The sequence below is a fragment of the Galleria mellonella genome, unplaced genomic scaffold (genome assembly GCF_026898425.1).
Source record: "Galleria mellonella isolate WM207_F2 unplaced genomic scaffold, CSIRO_AGI_GalMel_v1 utg173, whole genome shotgun sequence".
NCBI lineage: Eukaryota > Metazoa > Arthropoda > Insecta > Lepidoptera > Pyralidae > Galleria > Galleria mellonella.
Genome location: NW_026442016.1, coordinates 283,122 through 298,847, shown reverse-complemented (window position 1 = coordinate 298,847; position 15,726 = coordinate 283,122). Strand labels below are relative to the sequence as shown.

The following is a 15,726-nucleotide window of genomic DNA, read 5'->3' as shown; positions in this document are numbered from 1 at the left end:
AAATAAGAACAAAAGCTTTTATTAGAAATATTTTAAAAGTATAACACTTCATAGTCTCCTTTAATTTTTAATGTGAAGAATGAAATTGTTTCACTGTATAAATAATTTTGCGGAACCCTGGTTACTTTTTTACAGAACCCACTTGAGGAATCGCTGCTTTATAGGACTAGACCATGTGTTTACACGATGACGTTTGTCACCGTAATCAGTCTGCGGTTTCCACTATGCGCACATGGGAATATAATTGTATACGTCATAAATGTCTATCAGAACAATGTCATCAAATTTCTAAGTAAATAAACGCAGAGTATGTCGGAAAATTATAAATTGTTTCCTCGTAAATCATCTGGGTCGCTAGACAGATTTATAGTGTTAAATATAGGTATAAAAATTTAAGAACCAAACTTTAATAAAAAATAATTAAGACACATAATTAAAGATCGTATTCCACAAGCCAAAAACCGTCTTCAATTTTTTTTTATACAACTTAGAATGGCAAACAAGCTGTCGGCCCACCTGATGAAAAGTGGCAACCGTCACCTATGACAAAATCAGTTATTTTAATTTATAAACTAAACTTTTGAACCGATTTTGATAAAATTTCTATGAGATTAAACTGTAAGTATCTCTTTTCAGATAAAAAAAGAATTTTCCATATTGGTCTAGAACCGACGGAGTTATGAGGTAACAAATATAAAAAAAAGTAAAAACACCGCATTGAGAATCTCCTTATTTCTGAAGTCGGTTAAAAATAGCAATATTCCCAAACAAAGACGGCCTCGAGATGTTGAAGAAAAGAGCACATTCCTTTTTAAAAGGGACTCATGAGTGAGCATTTACAATTAGGTGAACCGTTAATTGGCGCATGATTTTTTTTATAACACGGGGGGCAAACGAGTGTGCAGTTTACCTGATGGTAAGTGACTATCACCGTCCATGAGTACCCACAGCAGAAGAATTGCAAGTATGCTGCTAGACTGTTATAAAGGAATGTACACTTTCTTATCTTGAAGGTTATGTGATATAAAAAAATGTGGTAACACTAAAATAAATATTGGTCTTCTGGTCTTGCTAATGTCTATGGATCGCGGTCATGATTTACTATCAGATAATTTACACATGGACAAATAATTTACGTGTTTTGGTAAATACATTAATTATCTAGAAGAGATAAAACCTCGCTGCCAAAATATTTTAAAATTTACGTTAGAAATTTGCAGCGAATTCTAGGAAAGGGAAAGCATTTAGACTGTAGTGCTATAAATTTTTTATAGAAGCGCTAAAGCTCTTTTCCAGACAACATTTGGGTAGAGGAGATATAGTACTACCGCCCACTAGATGGAGTGACGATCTGAAATGCATTGCAGGTAGTCAGTGAATGCAGACAGCTCAGGACTGTTCTTTATGGTAATCTATGGGGAAGGTCTATGTACAGCAGTAGACGGATATGGTTGAGATGTTGGTGAAATGACCTGTGAATGACCTGTAAGGTAAAAATATTTGTTTTTATGCCTAAATCATTAAAACGCATTATATTTTTAGCATAAAGTCGTATTGGCAACGACGACGACAGGTCATGTTAACGTAATGTAATGGTAACCACCTGCACTAACGGTATACGCTGGCAGGGCACCAGTGAGGGGTGATAGGTGAGGATGAAGGTAGGTTAGTTAGCCCATCGTGATGCATACACCTGGAATTCAGCACGATGGTTTCCAGGGGGAAACACGTGCAGGTCGACCTAATAGGGCATATTGCTAGCAACGGGCATGTTGGTAGTCCATATTACCAATAATCCCATCCCCACTAGGAGGATTTAGGCGAGGGCCTCGGGGCGGACTCCTTTGCCTCAGCTTCAACTTCGGGGGCGAAAGTTGTATTGGTAACTGAATCATGCGCCTTACTAGTTTTATAAGCAAAGTTTCTCATTTGTAATGATTTGCTTCACCTATACCTGTATTTTATAAAACCAGACTTTGCACAAAAGTCGATTGCTTGGGTACCTCTGTCCGATTCGTGTTTCTACCGTGAAGCAGTTGTGTTTGCATGGCTGTTATTCGGTTTGAAGGGTGGGATATGGCGTAAATTTACAGGGTACAGAGGAATAACACCTGACTCCTCAGGAATAGCAACGCATGGGGAGTATCATGGGCGAAACAGTACACTCTGTTATGTCCGTGGTACTGCTCATGTCTATAGGTGACGGTTACCACTATTATGGGTGAAACAGTACACTCTATTATGTCCGTGGTAGTGCTCATGTTTATAGGCGACAGTTACCACGTTCTATCAGGTGGGCCGTCAGCTTGTTTGTCATTCTAAGTTGTGTAAAAAATAAAAAAAAAAAAAATAAAAAAATGAAGTTTATATATTTTTTTTAATAGTTGATAATGAAATGGCAGCCCCGCCCGCGCTAACGATATATGCTGTCGGAGCACCATTGAAGTATGATAAGTGAAAATGAAAGGACTAACTGACTGCCTGACGTGCAGTTAGCCCATCGTGATAAATACATCTGGAATTCAGCACGATAGTTTCCAGGGGAGATAAAATGGAGGTTCGCAAGTTCCATTGCTAGCAATATACCCTATTATATTGCTAGCAATGGAACTGGTAGTGCTCATTACTAACAATCCCTTTCCCCCCTATGAATTTTATATTAAGAGATAATAGGTACATTTTTAAAGGATGAAAATGGAATAGAAAAGTTTAAGCTTGTGAGGGGATCAGTGAAGAGAAGATGAAGTCAGTTGTTCGTTCGTTCACGAGGCAGTAATTATGATGACCACCAAGTAGAATCTGATGGAGATCAGCGTGATATGGTATATTCCTAGCAATAAAGCCACGCTAGATCCCGTTGAAAATAATCTCTTTTCTCAGTTAATGATTGAGAATACAAATAATGTATTATGGAATATTTTTTATTCTAGTAAACTAAATTATTATCGCTGTGCAGGTCCCGGTATAGTATAGGCCACCCCGTTCTTACCGGTGGTTGTCGTAAGTGGCGACTAAGGGAGCTCATGATGGAGGGATGGGCAGCAGCGTCCCTCTTAAAACATTACCAAAAGTCAAACAGTTTCCAATCCGTCTGCCAAGCGTGACAACTACTGGTAATCCCCCCCCCCTCCTAACGGGAAAGGCTATGTTCAGCAGTGAACAGATAACGGTTGATACAATAAACTTATTTATAAGTATTTTTGAATTAGTCATTATTTTATGATTCTATCACCTCTTTGGAATGTAATTTAAGCTGAGACACAAGAATTCAAATTCTCGATTTATTTCAATTGTAAGTAAATATTACAAATTTTAAATTTGTTTAAATACACACTACAAAATGTTACTGCAACGTAGGTGTCATAATTTAATTATATTCAATTCTACTGCTTAATATTTATACAATAGATTGTATATACAATATGTAATACAATAGATAGATAGACTTAAAAGTCGATTGCTTGGGTACCTCTGTTCCATTCGTGTTTCTACCGTGAAGCAGTTATGTTTGCATGGCTGTGTTTCAGTTTGAAGGGTGAGATATGGCGTGAATTTACAGGGTACAGAGGAATAACATCTGAGTCCTCAGGAATGGCAACGCATGTGGGGTATCATGAGCGAAACAGTATGCTCTGTTATGTCCGTGGTACTGCTCATGTCTATAGGCGACGGTTACCACTTTCCATCAGGTGGGCCGTCAGCTTGTTTGCCATTCTAAGTTGTATAAAAAAAGGCAGTATTGTTATTTTTATTAAATTAATTGACTAGTATTCAATTTCCTCATAAGGAGCGGTACGGAGCTACTTGCATTTATTAATATCTACTATTACAATGATGTAACATGTTGAGGTCACTGCTCTATACAGAGAGAGGTGACATTACGTTTACCTGTACGAGGAAATATATGAAAGCTTTCTTGCCTTATCGGACTTTGGTTATTTGTGTCATATGTGGTAATATTACTTTTTTTTTGATGGGTGAAAATGGTATGATAACCCCGCCCGCGCTAACGGGATACGCTGGCGGAGCACCAGTGAAGGGTGATAGATGAGAATGAAAACAGGCCAGTTAGCCCATCATGATAAATTCATCAGGAATTCACCATGATAGTTTCCAGGGGGAACCGCGAGGAGGTTGACCTGGTTGGGTATATTGCTAGCAATAGGATACTCAGTCTCCATTACTAACAATCCCTTTCCCCCCGTGGTAATACTACTGCTTCCTGCTTCAGCCTATATCGGTCACTTTGACACTTCTACAGGTATCGGTATTTTCTTTTCGTGTACTGAAATTTTGAGCTTAGCTTTTTTAATATAATATTTTATGAAATTTACTATAATACTTATAAAAGAGGATTCATACAGAATAATATAACGTGTATGGCAGATAAAGTGTTAATATATGTCGAAAGTATTTTTTTAAATATACTAATTTCCGAGCACATGTACGTATGTATAATAAAATTTTAACTAGACGGTTATACATAAGAGATAGTTAAGAAAATATACGAGTTGTTTTCATAAGAGCAATAGAAACCATAACAATAACTTTACTATGTATAATTATGTCACATATTTTTCATCACATCTGCCCTTCATCCGTTTTCTGTTTTTACCTAATTAGGTTAGCTGGTAGAGAATGCCATATGGCATTAAACTCGCCATTTGTACAGTTTTATTGTGCAATAAAGAATAAATAAATAACTTTTAATATATTTTTTTTCTATCTATCTAAATGTTTGTTATAGGTATCACGCAAAAACTACAACACCATATTGGATTAGGTTTTTACATTATTGTACCAAAATGTTGAAGTAAAAACTGGTATGTGTGAGAAATCTGTTTTATTGATTATCTTATTTCTAAAATCCATATATACGAATTCACATGTCAAAAGTTTATTACTCTTGTAATAATATAATATTAAATTAATATAATTTATGTCCTATTTCAGTATTCACGAGTGGAAATATGAATCATATTAATTATTATACCATGCCAGTGTTTTACGCTGTATTTTTATAGAAAAAAGTACCATTTGTGATAAACTGGGAAATAATGAAGACTATTAATAATTATTAATAATTTTATTATGAGTATTACCTTCAATTGAATATATAGTGAATTATCCATTGAATTACGTAATTGTAAATCAATATTACCAATTTATATAACAGGAAAATCATAATTTTATATAAATTGTGAGATTCCAATAAAGGGGATTCATTTTGCATCCGCGCGTAGTGGAAACAATTATTATTTTAATTAAAAATAACAGCGAAGTTAAATAATTAAAATAGAATTAAAAATCTTTAATATAAAAAATACGTTTTTTTTGTCGTGATTTTGTTGTGTTGTGACGTAGTTTTTTATTTAGTATGTTTATTAAAATGTTATTTATATCGGCTTTATTAATTTTAACTGTAAATATGTTATACTTCTTTCGTATTTCGAAATTACTTCATATATTTAAATATTTTTTGTGTATAATTAATGAAGTGCGTGCTTTTTTCAGTTGTCGATCGTTGGAGCGAATTTCACTAATGATACAGGTATGACATTCTATTTATATATTGTACATAGTTTTAGTTATTTCCACAGCTTTGTTCCCATCAACTAATGTAAAAATATTTATATATTAGTCAAGGGTATGGGCTCGTGTAGTCCCGGTATAGAATACACCACCCCTTCCTTTTCCGTAGGTGTCGTAAGAGACGACTAAGGGTGACCGAGGTATGGACAGCAGCGTCCTTCTTAAAACATCTCCAAAGCTCAACTGCGGTTGCCAATCCGCCTGCCAAGCGTGGTAACTACTGGCAAATCAACCCTAGAGGGAGGCTTATGTTCAGCAGCGGACAATTAAAGGCTGATGTGATGATGATGATGATTTATAATATATGTTAGAAAATTTTTTACTATGTGGTCCCAGCATAGAATGGGCCACTATTTTCTCTCCTATGTATCTCGTAAGACGTGACTAAGGGAACTTAATGATCAAGAATTGGATTGCAACTTAAAACATGACTAAAAGTCTAAAAGTGGCTGCTAATCTGTCTTTTGGGTTTTGCCCCTAATATATCTAATATATTTTCCAAAATGGGATGGTCTATGTCCAGCAGTGGGCAGATAATGCATGTCTAATGATGATAAAGTACAATTTTGGTAATTAAATTATTTTTATTATGTTATATCGGAAAAATAATCTGAATAAAAAATATCTCGTTTCAGAAACAGGTATTATATTTCCACCGGAATGTAAAAACCAAGACATTTGTTACGTAAAACCTAAAAATTATCCGGAACATAAATTCCACAGTGTTTTAAAGAAACTGGTGAGTATAGTAACTATTAATATAAATATTTTATAAGACTGCTTAGTCTGTTTACGTCGTTAGGTTATCATGGCAACGACATAGATGTATCACTGTTATGTCTATGGTACTCTCTATAGGCGACTGTTACCACTTTCCATCGGGTTGGTCGTCAGCTTATTAAAAAAGCTTTGAAAAATGCTGATGTTCAATAACAGTTCAATACAGTTACCATTTACAATCAGTTGAGTCATATGCTTATTCGCGATTACTATTGCATAAAAAAAGTTTGTAGGTAATGTAAAAATAAAAAAAAAATTACGACATTAATAAAAGTCTTTTCCTATAAATATATATTTTTTATTGCTAAAGAAAAGTAACTAAGTTATATCAGTTTTAAATATTTTTAGTAAATTTTTATATCGTAGAATTGAGAATGGCTCATAAAGGCCCACCTGATAGAAAGTGGTAACTGTCGCCTCTTTGAAAACATTGTGAAGCCACGATAGGACTTCAGAAAAATATCATGTTAAAATATTGTTAGTAATCAAAAATAAAAAAAAAAATTAATGTATTGGTTACTGTAAACTATGCATCTGGCGAAAACCTTCTTATGTGGGAAGCTATGTTCAGCAGTGGACAGTTAATAGCTGACAAAAACAATGGGAATGCAATCTCTTTCCCCCATCACAGACAAAGTTTTATTGGTGAAAATGGAATAATTTCCCCACCCGCCTATTAAATGTTGACGTGGCACTAATGAGACATCATTGGTGAGGACGAAAGCAGATCAGTTAATCCATCGTTATGAATTCAAAAAGAATTAATTATGGTAGTTTCTAAAGGAAACCGCGTGGAAGTCGACCTGACAGGGTGTATTGCTAGCAATGGAAAGGTAGTTACTAACAATCGTGTCCCATAATACAGACTTGTAGTTCGACCGTAAGCATAATTGCTTGACAGTCTCTTTTTATAATTAATATAATATTTTTTATATTAATATATTTATTTTTAGGACCTCAAGAGAATACCACGTTCAGCACCATATTATGCGTCAAACCACGGTTTTGTAGACGATGACTACGCTGATAAGAATTGTCGTGCTCAGTACGAAGTAAGTAAAGTTTAAAAATAATGGGATTAACCCTAGAACACTAAACTTATTTTTCAACGATTACTAACCTTCGTCGTTTCGACTTTTTTTATAAAATTTTATTGAATAAAATACTATTTCTTTTACAATATTTGTTTATTACAATCATTTGTTAACAAAAATATAACATTCTTATTTAATTAAATCACATATTTATTACATAATCAGTTTGTACTGAGACCATATGTTTCGCTCTAAATAAAGATATTTGTTTTTTTTTATGCTTATCTCGAAAAACTAGAAAAAAAACTTTGAAAAAGAAGTCAAATAATCAAAATTTAAACATCGAATCAACAAAAAAAGTAAAAATTTTGGTAAAAAACTATGAACTAAGACATTTGTGACACATATCAAGTTTGTATTCACCACACACTGATTTATTGCACTTGTAGCAACTAGTTTTCGTCATCCTTCGTTTTGCTGATGGGCATACGGCACAAATTTTTCTTTTTTTTTGCAATAGGATGACCTGTAGCTTCAGTTTCAAGTGTCAAACTCGATCTACTACTTCCTGGCATATTCAAAATTTGTGTAATCGAATCGCGCAGGCCAGTTTGAAGTGTGGGCACAAGTATACGTTTTTGCATATGTGGCTCGACTAACTTGTGATGCAAAATTTTTGTATTTTTCAGATTTTATTACAATCTCAGCATTAGTATAAGTGACAATTATATTTACTATATCATCTGTAATAAAAGACGAAAAGCAACGAAAAGGATCTAATTCATTTTTACACATACGAGTGCGGCCTGGTCTAATATGCACAATGTTTCTTGCGACTGTTCGGCCTTGTGACTTTGGCTTTAACGATGACCATTTGTGCTTATCTTTTCCGCGAAGTATGTTACGCGATGGTATAATAATCAATTCGTTAGGTTCTTGTGCCGAAGTACTTGGTATCTGTTCTTCAATTGATGCCAAGTCCAAAGACGAAATTTCATCCTCACTTACTGATACATAAGCCAGATCAACCTCGATGTGGTCTTCCTTCTCACTCTCTGACGAATTTTCTTGGTCACTATTATCTTCTAATAATAGTTGAAGAATCGTATCTAAAATAGAACAATACTACACATTACTTTTATGTTGTAAAAACTAAATAATAAACTTAAAATATTACAAACACAATAGTACAAAATATATCGTTATTACTAACCTTCGTCGATGCGACGAGTCATGGTTGCTGGTCCGGCGCTCACAAATCTCTTACACAAAAAACACTACCATGTATCGCGGGGGCACCGGGCCAACTAAGATTACACGAGAGTTGCAATGTATGCGATCGCGCATTCAAATTTTACGGCACCTGTTTCGAATTCGCGTCGTCGATTCGACGAAGCTTAGTGATCTAGGGTTAATATTGAAATTTATTTTTTTAATTATGCCTATCTTTTAATGTAATGTGTTTAAATTTATAGTTATGTGAAATTACTGTTTTGTTAACAATCATAAATTTATAATAATTTTTACTCAAATTTATTAGAAATTTAATTTATATTTTTCAAACCTTTTTGGAACCCTAAAAAGAATTACATAAATGGGTTTATAAATAACGGAGTTTTAAGTTAACAAACAACCGAAAAATCAAGAGTCTTCTCCTTTTTTCGAAGTCGGTTAAAAAATGAACGTTTATAAAAATGTTTGTTGCTCAATTATGCTAAATGTTGTCTCAACGGATTTCAATGAAATTTAGTACAAAGACTGATTAACACAGGGTGCTTCCTATCGTAATTCACTCAGTTGAAACTACGGGAAACAATATTATAAAAAAAACTAGCGGCCCGGTACGTGCTTCGCTACGCATAAAGTGAAATATTAATAAAAAAAATTAACATCAAATTCATTTATTTAAACAAAAAAATATTTTATTAATTGCTAGCTATTTTAATTGCACTGTCAACACTGAAAAAAGATTCAATTTGACAGCACAATTCCCATATTAAAAAAAGTTTGAATTTGACCCAAAAATCCCCATTAACAACATGATCCGCCATTTATTGAATTCATTTATTACAAAAAATGTGATAAATGAAGAACCGTTCGACCGATTTTGTGCAAACTTCACATAAACCATCTACTGAATAGTCCGAACAAAGCCTAAACATTTGGTTTGGATAGGTGAGCCCGTTCTTGAGATATAAGATTACAACGAAAAGTGGTATTAATTTTTATATATATATATATATATATATATATATATATATATATATATATATATATATATATATATATATATATATATATATATATATATATAGATTTAAAATTTGAATCCTTCTTGATAAGAAGTTACTTGAAAATTTAATAGATCTAATGGAGATATATCTGTAAATCTACTAGCAACTGTTAATAATCTTAATATTACGTATGTATTTATTTTTTAGATAAGAGTACCATTTGGAATCAAGGTTAGCAACATCATGAGACCTGTCATACAGATGCCATATTTTGAACAGAAAATACGATATGTAACATGCGAGTAAGTAAGAAATTAATTATTCTTTCACTAACATAATTCGAAGAACCGACAGTCGATGGGGGAGAAAAGTTAATGAGTGACGATCCCGTAAGGGCAAACGCAGTGTAGGGCGACTCCCCACTGGATGAAATGGTGACCTCAAATGCATTGCAGGGAGTCAGTGGATGCAAGTGGCTCAGGAATTATCCTTATGCCAGTCTATGGGAGAGGCCTATGTCCAGCAGTGGACAGATAATGAAAGCAGTGGACAAATATGTGGAAATAGGTATAACCAATGACTAGAGTAAATAGCGTCTTTTAGCTGTAAACTCTAATGAATCATTTGCTATTATTAAGAATTCTTCACAAGTGACTAGCTGTACTTGGCATGCGTTGCAATGCTACTTACATTACTACTTAATATTTGTTTCCTAGTTTATATAGAGAGAAAGCATGGAGTCTTAAAAATATGTCAATATTTAGTCAGATGAGTTAGCCGAATTGACATTTGCCTGACTCAATCTGTAACGTATGTTTGTCCAATAATCATGCAGTGTTTAGAGGGTTGACGTCAGACTGGCGGCTTTTTGTAAAACTGAAAGCCAATTCTTTTTGTAATATGTTTAAAAAAAACATATTACGCCGACCCTAAATAATAATTGGGATAACGATAGGAAGATCAATGAATGAATGAATGAATGAATGAATGAATGAATGAATGAATGAATGAATGAATGAATGAATGAATGAATGAATGAATGAATGAATGAATGAATAAATGAATGAATGAATGAATGAATGAATGAATGAATGAATGAATGAATGAATGAATGAATGAATGAATGAATGAATGAATGAATGAATGAATGAATGAATGAATGAATGAATGAATGAATGAATGAATGAATGAATGAATGAATGGTTTTTCTCTTCACAAAAGGTGGAATAAAGTAACAGATGATGATGATGCAGTGTTTATTTTATTCTTTCAAACATATTAGTAAGAATTTTATAGCATTTTTATCTTTCAGTTTAACATTCCAATATAATTTCTTTCATATATTAAGTAGTAAATGTACATTTATTTATTTATTTATTTAATAAGGTTCACATACAACTTTTACATTTTACATGCTACTTAATCAATAACACAAAAAATAATTTTGCCTAATGTAAAAGTCTTTTACAGGCGAACACCACATGCACTATTATAATATTTAATAATTTATTAACAATGACAATAACAATACATTATGGTTGTTAATTTTAAACTTAACGGGATTTATTTATTTTATAAATATCTATTTTATATTATAGATATATCTGCTTCTTTATTCCCGTTGTTTAATAAATATGATGAAGGAGAATTATATGACAATTATAACCTTCCAGGTAAAAAAAAAATCCAAAACCGTTTATAACTAACGGAGGTAACAAACATAACAAAAATACAACCGAATTGAGATCTTCCTTCTTTTTGAAGTCGGTTGAAAAATATTTAATTTACTTCAATCATTAGAATCAGTATTTAAAAGTCACACTATAAGCTCCGCTTTTTTGGTACTAGATGGGGCTGTGTATATATATTCTGTGTATATATATTCTGTGTATATATATAATATCCTTTGGGAAGGGATTGTTAGTATTGCAGGCTACCAGTCCCGTTGCTAGCAGTATACACTGTTAGGTCGACCTCCACGTGGTTCCCCCTGGAAACCATCGTAATGAATACACCTGGGATATGAAAAAGCAGGGCTAACTGACCTGCTTTTTTATATTCACCTATCATCCCTCACTGGTGCCCCGCTAGCGTATACCGTTAGCGCAGGCGCGATAATCATTCCATTATCATCTATTAAAAAAAAAATATCTGGGTATTTATATATTCTAAATTATTTCAGAGATGAAGGAGCAGAGTGCATGGACGGGGTTATCGACCCAATAAGTTTCAAGGCAACCTGCTCTACTATGTATGCTCAAATACAATTACACATATACAACCCTGACATAAATAACATAGAAATTAAAGATGTGCCAATTCCCGTTTCGTGTAATTGTAATATTAAAGATGTATAAAATGATAGCTGACTCTGCAATCCTTGTTTTGCTTTTTACCGCTAATTTTTCTCTTTCTGTCGAGCCAATTTTTTATTTGGATAAAAACGAATTATTAAAAATAATATATAAACTTCATGAAGGAAAAAGAGAAAAGGAGAAACCAGATTTCCAGTTAGAAACTCTAAGCCAATCCAAGCAATAGAAACCAGATACCAAAGATGAAGCTGGGACAAAGCCTCGCCACGAGGGGGTTTACATATTCTAAACTCTAACTAGAGCAAAGAAGTTCCCACTTGAGCCTAGCCTCAGAGGGCTAAGAAGACCTGTAAAATGCGATATGATTTAGATGTAAACATACTCCTTCTGCTTTGAGTTCCAGTGTTATTGGAGATTAGATAATATAAAGGCAATATTAATTTTTAAAGTCGCTTCTCTGAAGAACGATGTTGTGCTACAGCCAAATCACTCCCGTAAGTTTTTTAATCAGAAGTCCCGCCTTCTTCGAGCACTGCTTTTAGTAATAATTTTGCCTTGAATAATAAGTTGGAGTATTCTATACTTTTTACTAACTATAACGTGACCGAAATATGAGATTTTCTGACGGTTAACGATGTTTATGAACTCCAACTTCTTCCTAAGACTGCCTAATACTTTAATTATTGAAACTTATTGTAAAATACTATATTGTAGAACATTATTTAGTTGTAAATTAGCAATTTAATAATACTCGAAATTTACGGCTACTATTTACATTTATATAATTATACAATTTTATAGTGAAAAATACATTAAAATTAATTGTTATTTTAATTATAACAAAAAAAACAATATGTAAAATAAGTTATATTAATCAACTATTACAAAAAAAAACAGTTTAGCTTACTGAATTACAAAAAAAAAAAAATATAAAACCTCTGAATTAATTAGAAATTAAAATTAAAGAAAATAACATTAGAAATATTATTATAAATACTGGCTCTGTAATAACATGTCTAGAATTCATGGCTTTTATTTAAATTTATAAAATTTTACGTTATTAGTATTCTTTGGTAGTTATTCTTCATCGTATCGATGGACAAGGGGTCATATGTTATTAACCCCGTTTGAAATTAATTGTTATTTCCTATTTTATGTTATTATTTATGACAAATGAAATTATATCTTAAGCGTAAGACTGATTGAATTAGCCACGCATTCTGGACAAATATGCCCTTTATGGGATAAGTCTGTCATTGTATATTAAATCTTTTGATATATCCGCTGTAAATTATGTACAGTAAAATTACAATGCAATATAATATAATAATAATTACTATTACTACTATACACGTAAGTCAATCAGGTTAGTTGTACAGTTAAAATTATAGTAAGTACATTTAACTGTTTTAACAGTAAAATAAATCTATGTTGCAAACCTTGATTTTTATTTAAAACTATTTTATGAAAGGATCAAAGAGGTTAATAAAAACCTATCTACACAAGGACTTGATTTGCATAACCAATGTTTTATTAAAGTTTTTTTTTATATGTATTTGTGATATAAAATAATAAGTTTAGTGAAAAAATACGAGACATGTCTTATAAAAATCTGACACAAAACCAACTTAAAGATAATACATTGTTCTAAAAGACCTCAGTGTCAACAGCCAGTATTAAAACTCCAATAGGAAACCTATTTAATCTCATCTCTATATGGCGTATTAAAATAAAACAAACACCAGATTTTAAGTTAAAACTTCTAAGAACACAACCATTAAATTCGCATTAAATTTGGTGCAGCAGTCTTTGTCTGGAGGAGTTACTATTCCATTTTAACTACAGTTTCTATGATGGAATGAATAAATGATTCATTCCTTCATAGAATCTGTAGTTAATTCGTGGGAATTTTTTACGATGGACTTACTAACCTACTTTCATCCTCACTGGTGTTTTGCCAACTTATATTAATACTGCCGGAGTATTCCTATAGTGCAGGTGGGATATATATTAAACTTCAATACACATAGGCAGTATAAAGGCAGACTTTATATATATATATATATATATATATATATATATATATATATATATATATATATATATATATATATATATATATATATATATATATATATATATAAATCCGGTTAAATATAAAAAAAAACATAAAAAATCTCCATCCTAGAGACTACAGTATGGGAATCTTCAAAAAGGGTAAATTAAGGTTTCTTCAGGGTCGGAAACGCACACGTGACACTCCTACTGTTGCAGGTGTCCATAGACTAGTGACCGTTTACCATCAGACGGGCTGTATGTTTGTTTGTAGCTTTTGCGTTTTAAAAAAAAATCTACATATATGAGAAATAAACGGCACTTCATACATTATTCTTTATCTGTGGTTTCTTACGAAAAACGTGACGTATAGTACGATATTATCTGTGACGTAATGTAGAATGATGTCATAGACTACAAATCGGACGCCAGAGGGCGTATGTCACTCACGCGCAGGCGTTTGGCGTGCATGTGTGTTCATAGAACGGGAACTTTATCCTTGTTTAGATTTAATTGAATAATAATAAATGCCATACAACAAAAACTCGAGTTAGGTTACCTCAGTGTTATGAAGAGAGGAACTAAGCACCAAACATCTAGAGTATATGTACATATATATATTTTTTTACAACATAGGGGGCAAATGAGCATGCGGCTCACCTGATGGTAAGTGACTACCGCCGCCCATGGTCACCCACAACACAAACGGCATTGCAGGTGTGTTGCCGGCCTTTTGAAAGGGAATATGCTCTTTTCTTGAAGGTTATGTTGTTAGGCTCTTAGTTCCTTTACCTTAGTTTAAGGATAGATTGTTTATGTCTATAGACGATAGTTACCACATTCCATCTGGTGGACTGCCAGTTTGCCATATATAATAAAATATTATTATATTTATATATAATAAAATATTGTACCTACATCATATTTTGCTTAGGAATTTTTAACATAGGCTTAAAAACAGGCTTTAAATTTCTCCTTCTTCAACGTGATAGTTACGAGTAGTAGCATGTGTAAGTAGAGAGTAAGACATAAAACTATACTCATATCAGAGTTATCTGGAAAATACTCACTTTTATGGATTATTCTTTTTTTAATATGGTTACAATTATGTTAAATACAGGTAGTCGGAGTCTTTTGTCGATTTTTGAGGTTGTACTGTAACGTAAAATTGACAATTTGACATGACCACACTTCGACGAGCATATTAGAATCCAACGCACAGTATCTGCCTAGTGCTGCTTCAGTAATTATACTGTGCTATCTCGACCATTCTGATTTATTTGGTTTTACAATCGACTTCAAAAAAAGGACGTTCTTAATTCCATTGTACTTTTTTTTTCTGTTTGTTACCTCATTGTTCAATAATCATTCATAAATCGATTTGAAAAATTCCTTTTTTATTTGAAAGATTAGTCTTGTGAAAATGTAATAAAAAATTGGATCAGTATAGTTTTTAAACGAAAATAACTGGTTATATCAAAATTGAAATCGGTTTTTTTTTTGTAATACAATCTTAAATCATCTTATACATCATTGAAATATTAGTTGGAGATTTAACTTGACATATTTATATATTTATATGTATTTATTTCTCAATTGATATTGGTAATATAATAATAGATTTAAATTTCGTATAAAATATACAGCGAAAGACTGGCATATATTTAAAGTTTTTTTTTTTATTGATGATAGGTAAAAATAATAATTGATAACTGA

General features: G+C 32.4%; 2 protein-coding genes across 2 annotated transcripts; one reads left to right on the top strand and one right to left on the bottom strand.

Annotated features, from left to right (window-relative positions):
* Positions 1-5,218: 5,218 nt before the first annotated feature.
* LOC116413092 (uncharacterized) lies at positions 5,219-13,393 on the top strand. Its single transcript, XM_052893383.1, has 6 exons — positions 5,219-5,422; positions 5,515-5,551; positions 6,228-6,331; positions 7,326-7,424; positions 9,848-9,942; positions 11,823-13,393. Exons 1-6 carry the CDS (start codon positions 5,378-5,380, stop codon positions 11,995-11,997), a joined length of 555 nt encoding a protein of 184 aa, XP_052749343.1. The 5' UTR covers positions 5,219-5,377; the 3' UTR covers positions 11,998-13,393.
* LOC128200317 (uncharacterized) lies at positions 7,702-8,713 on the bottom strand. Its single transcript, XM_052893382.1, has 2 exons — positions 8,620-8,713; positions 7,702-8,515 (listed from the first exon to the last, which is right to left on the bottom strand). The coding sequence occupies exons 1-2, from the start codon at positions 8,639-8,641 to the stop codon at positions 7,968-7,970; spliced, it is 570 nt and encodes a 189-aa protein (XP_052749342.1). The 5' UTR covers positions 8,642-8,713; the 3' UTR covers positions 7,702-7,967.
* Positions 13,394-15,726: the final 2,333 nt, after the last annotated feature.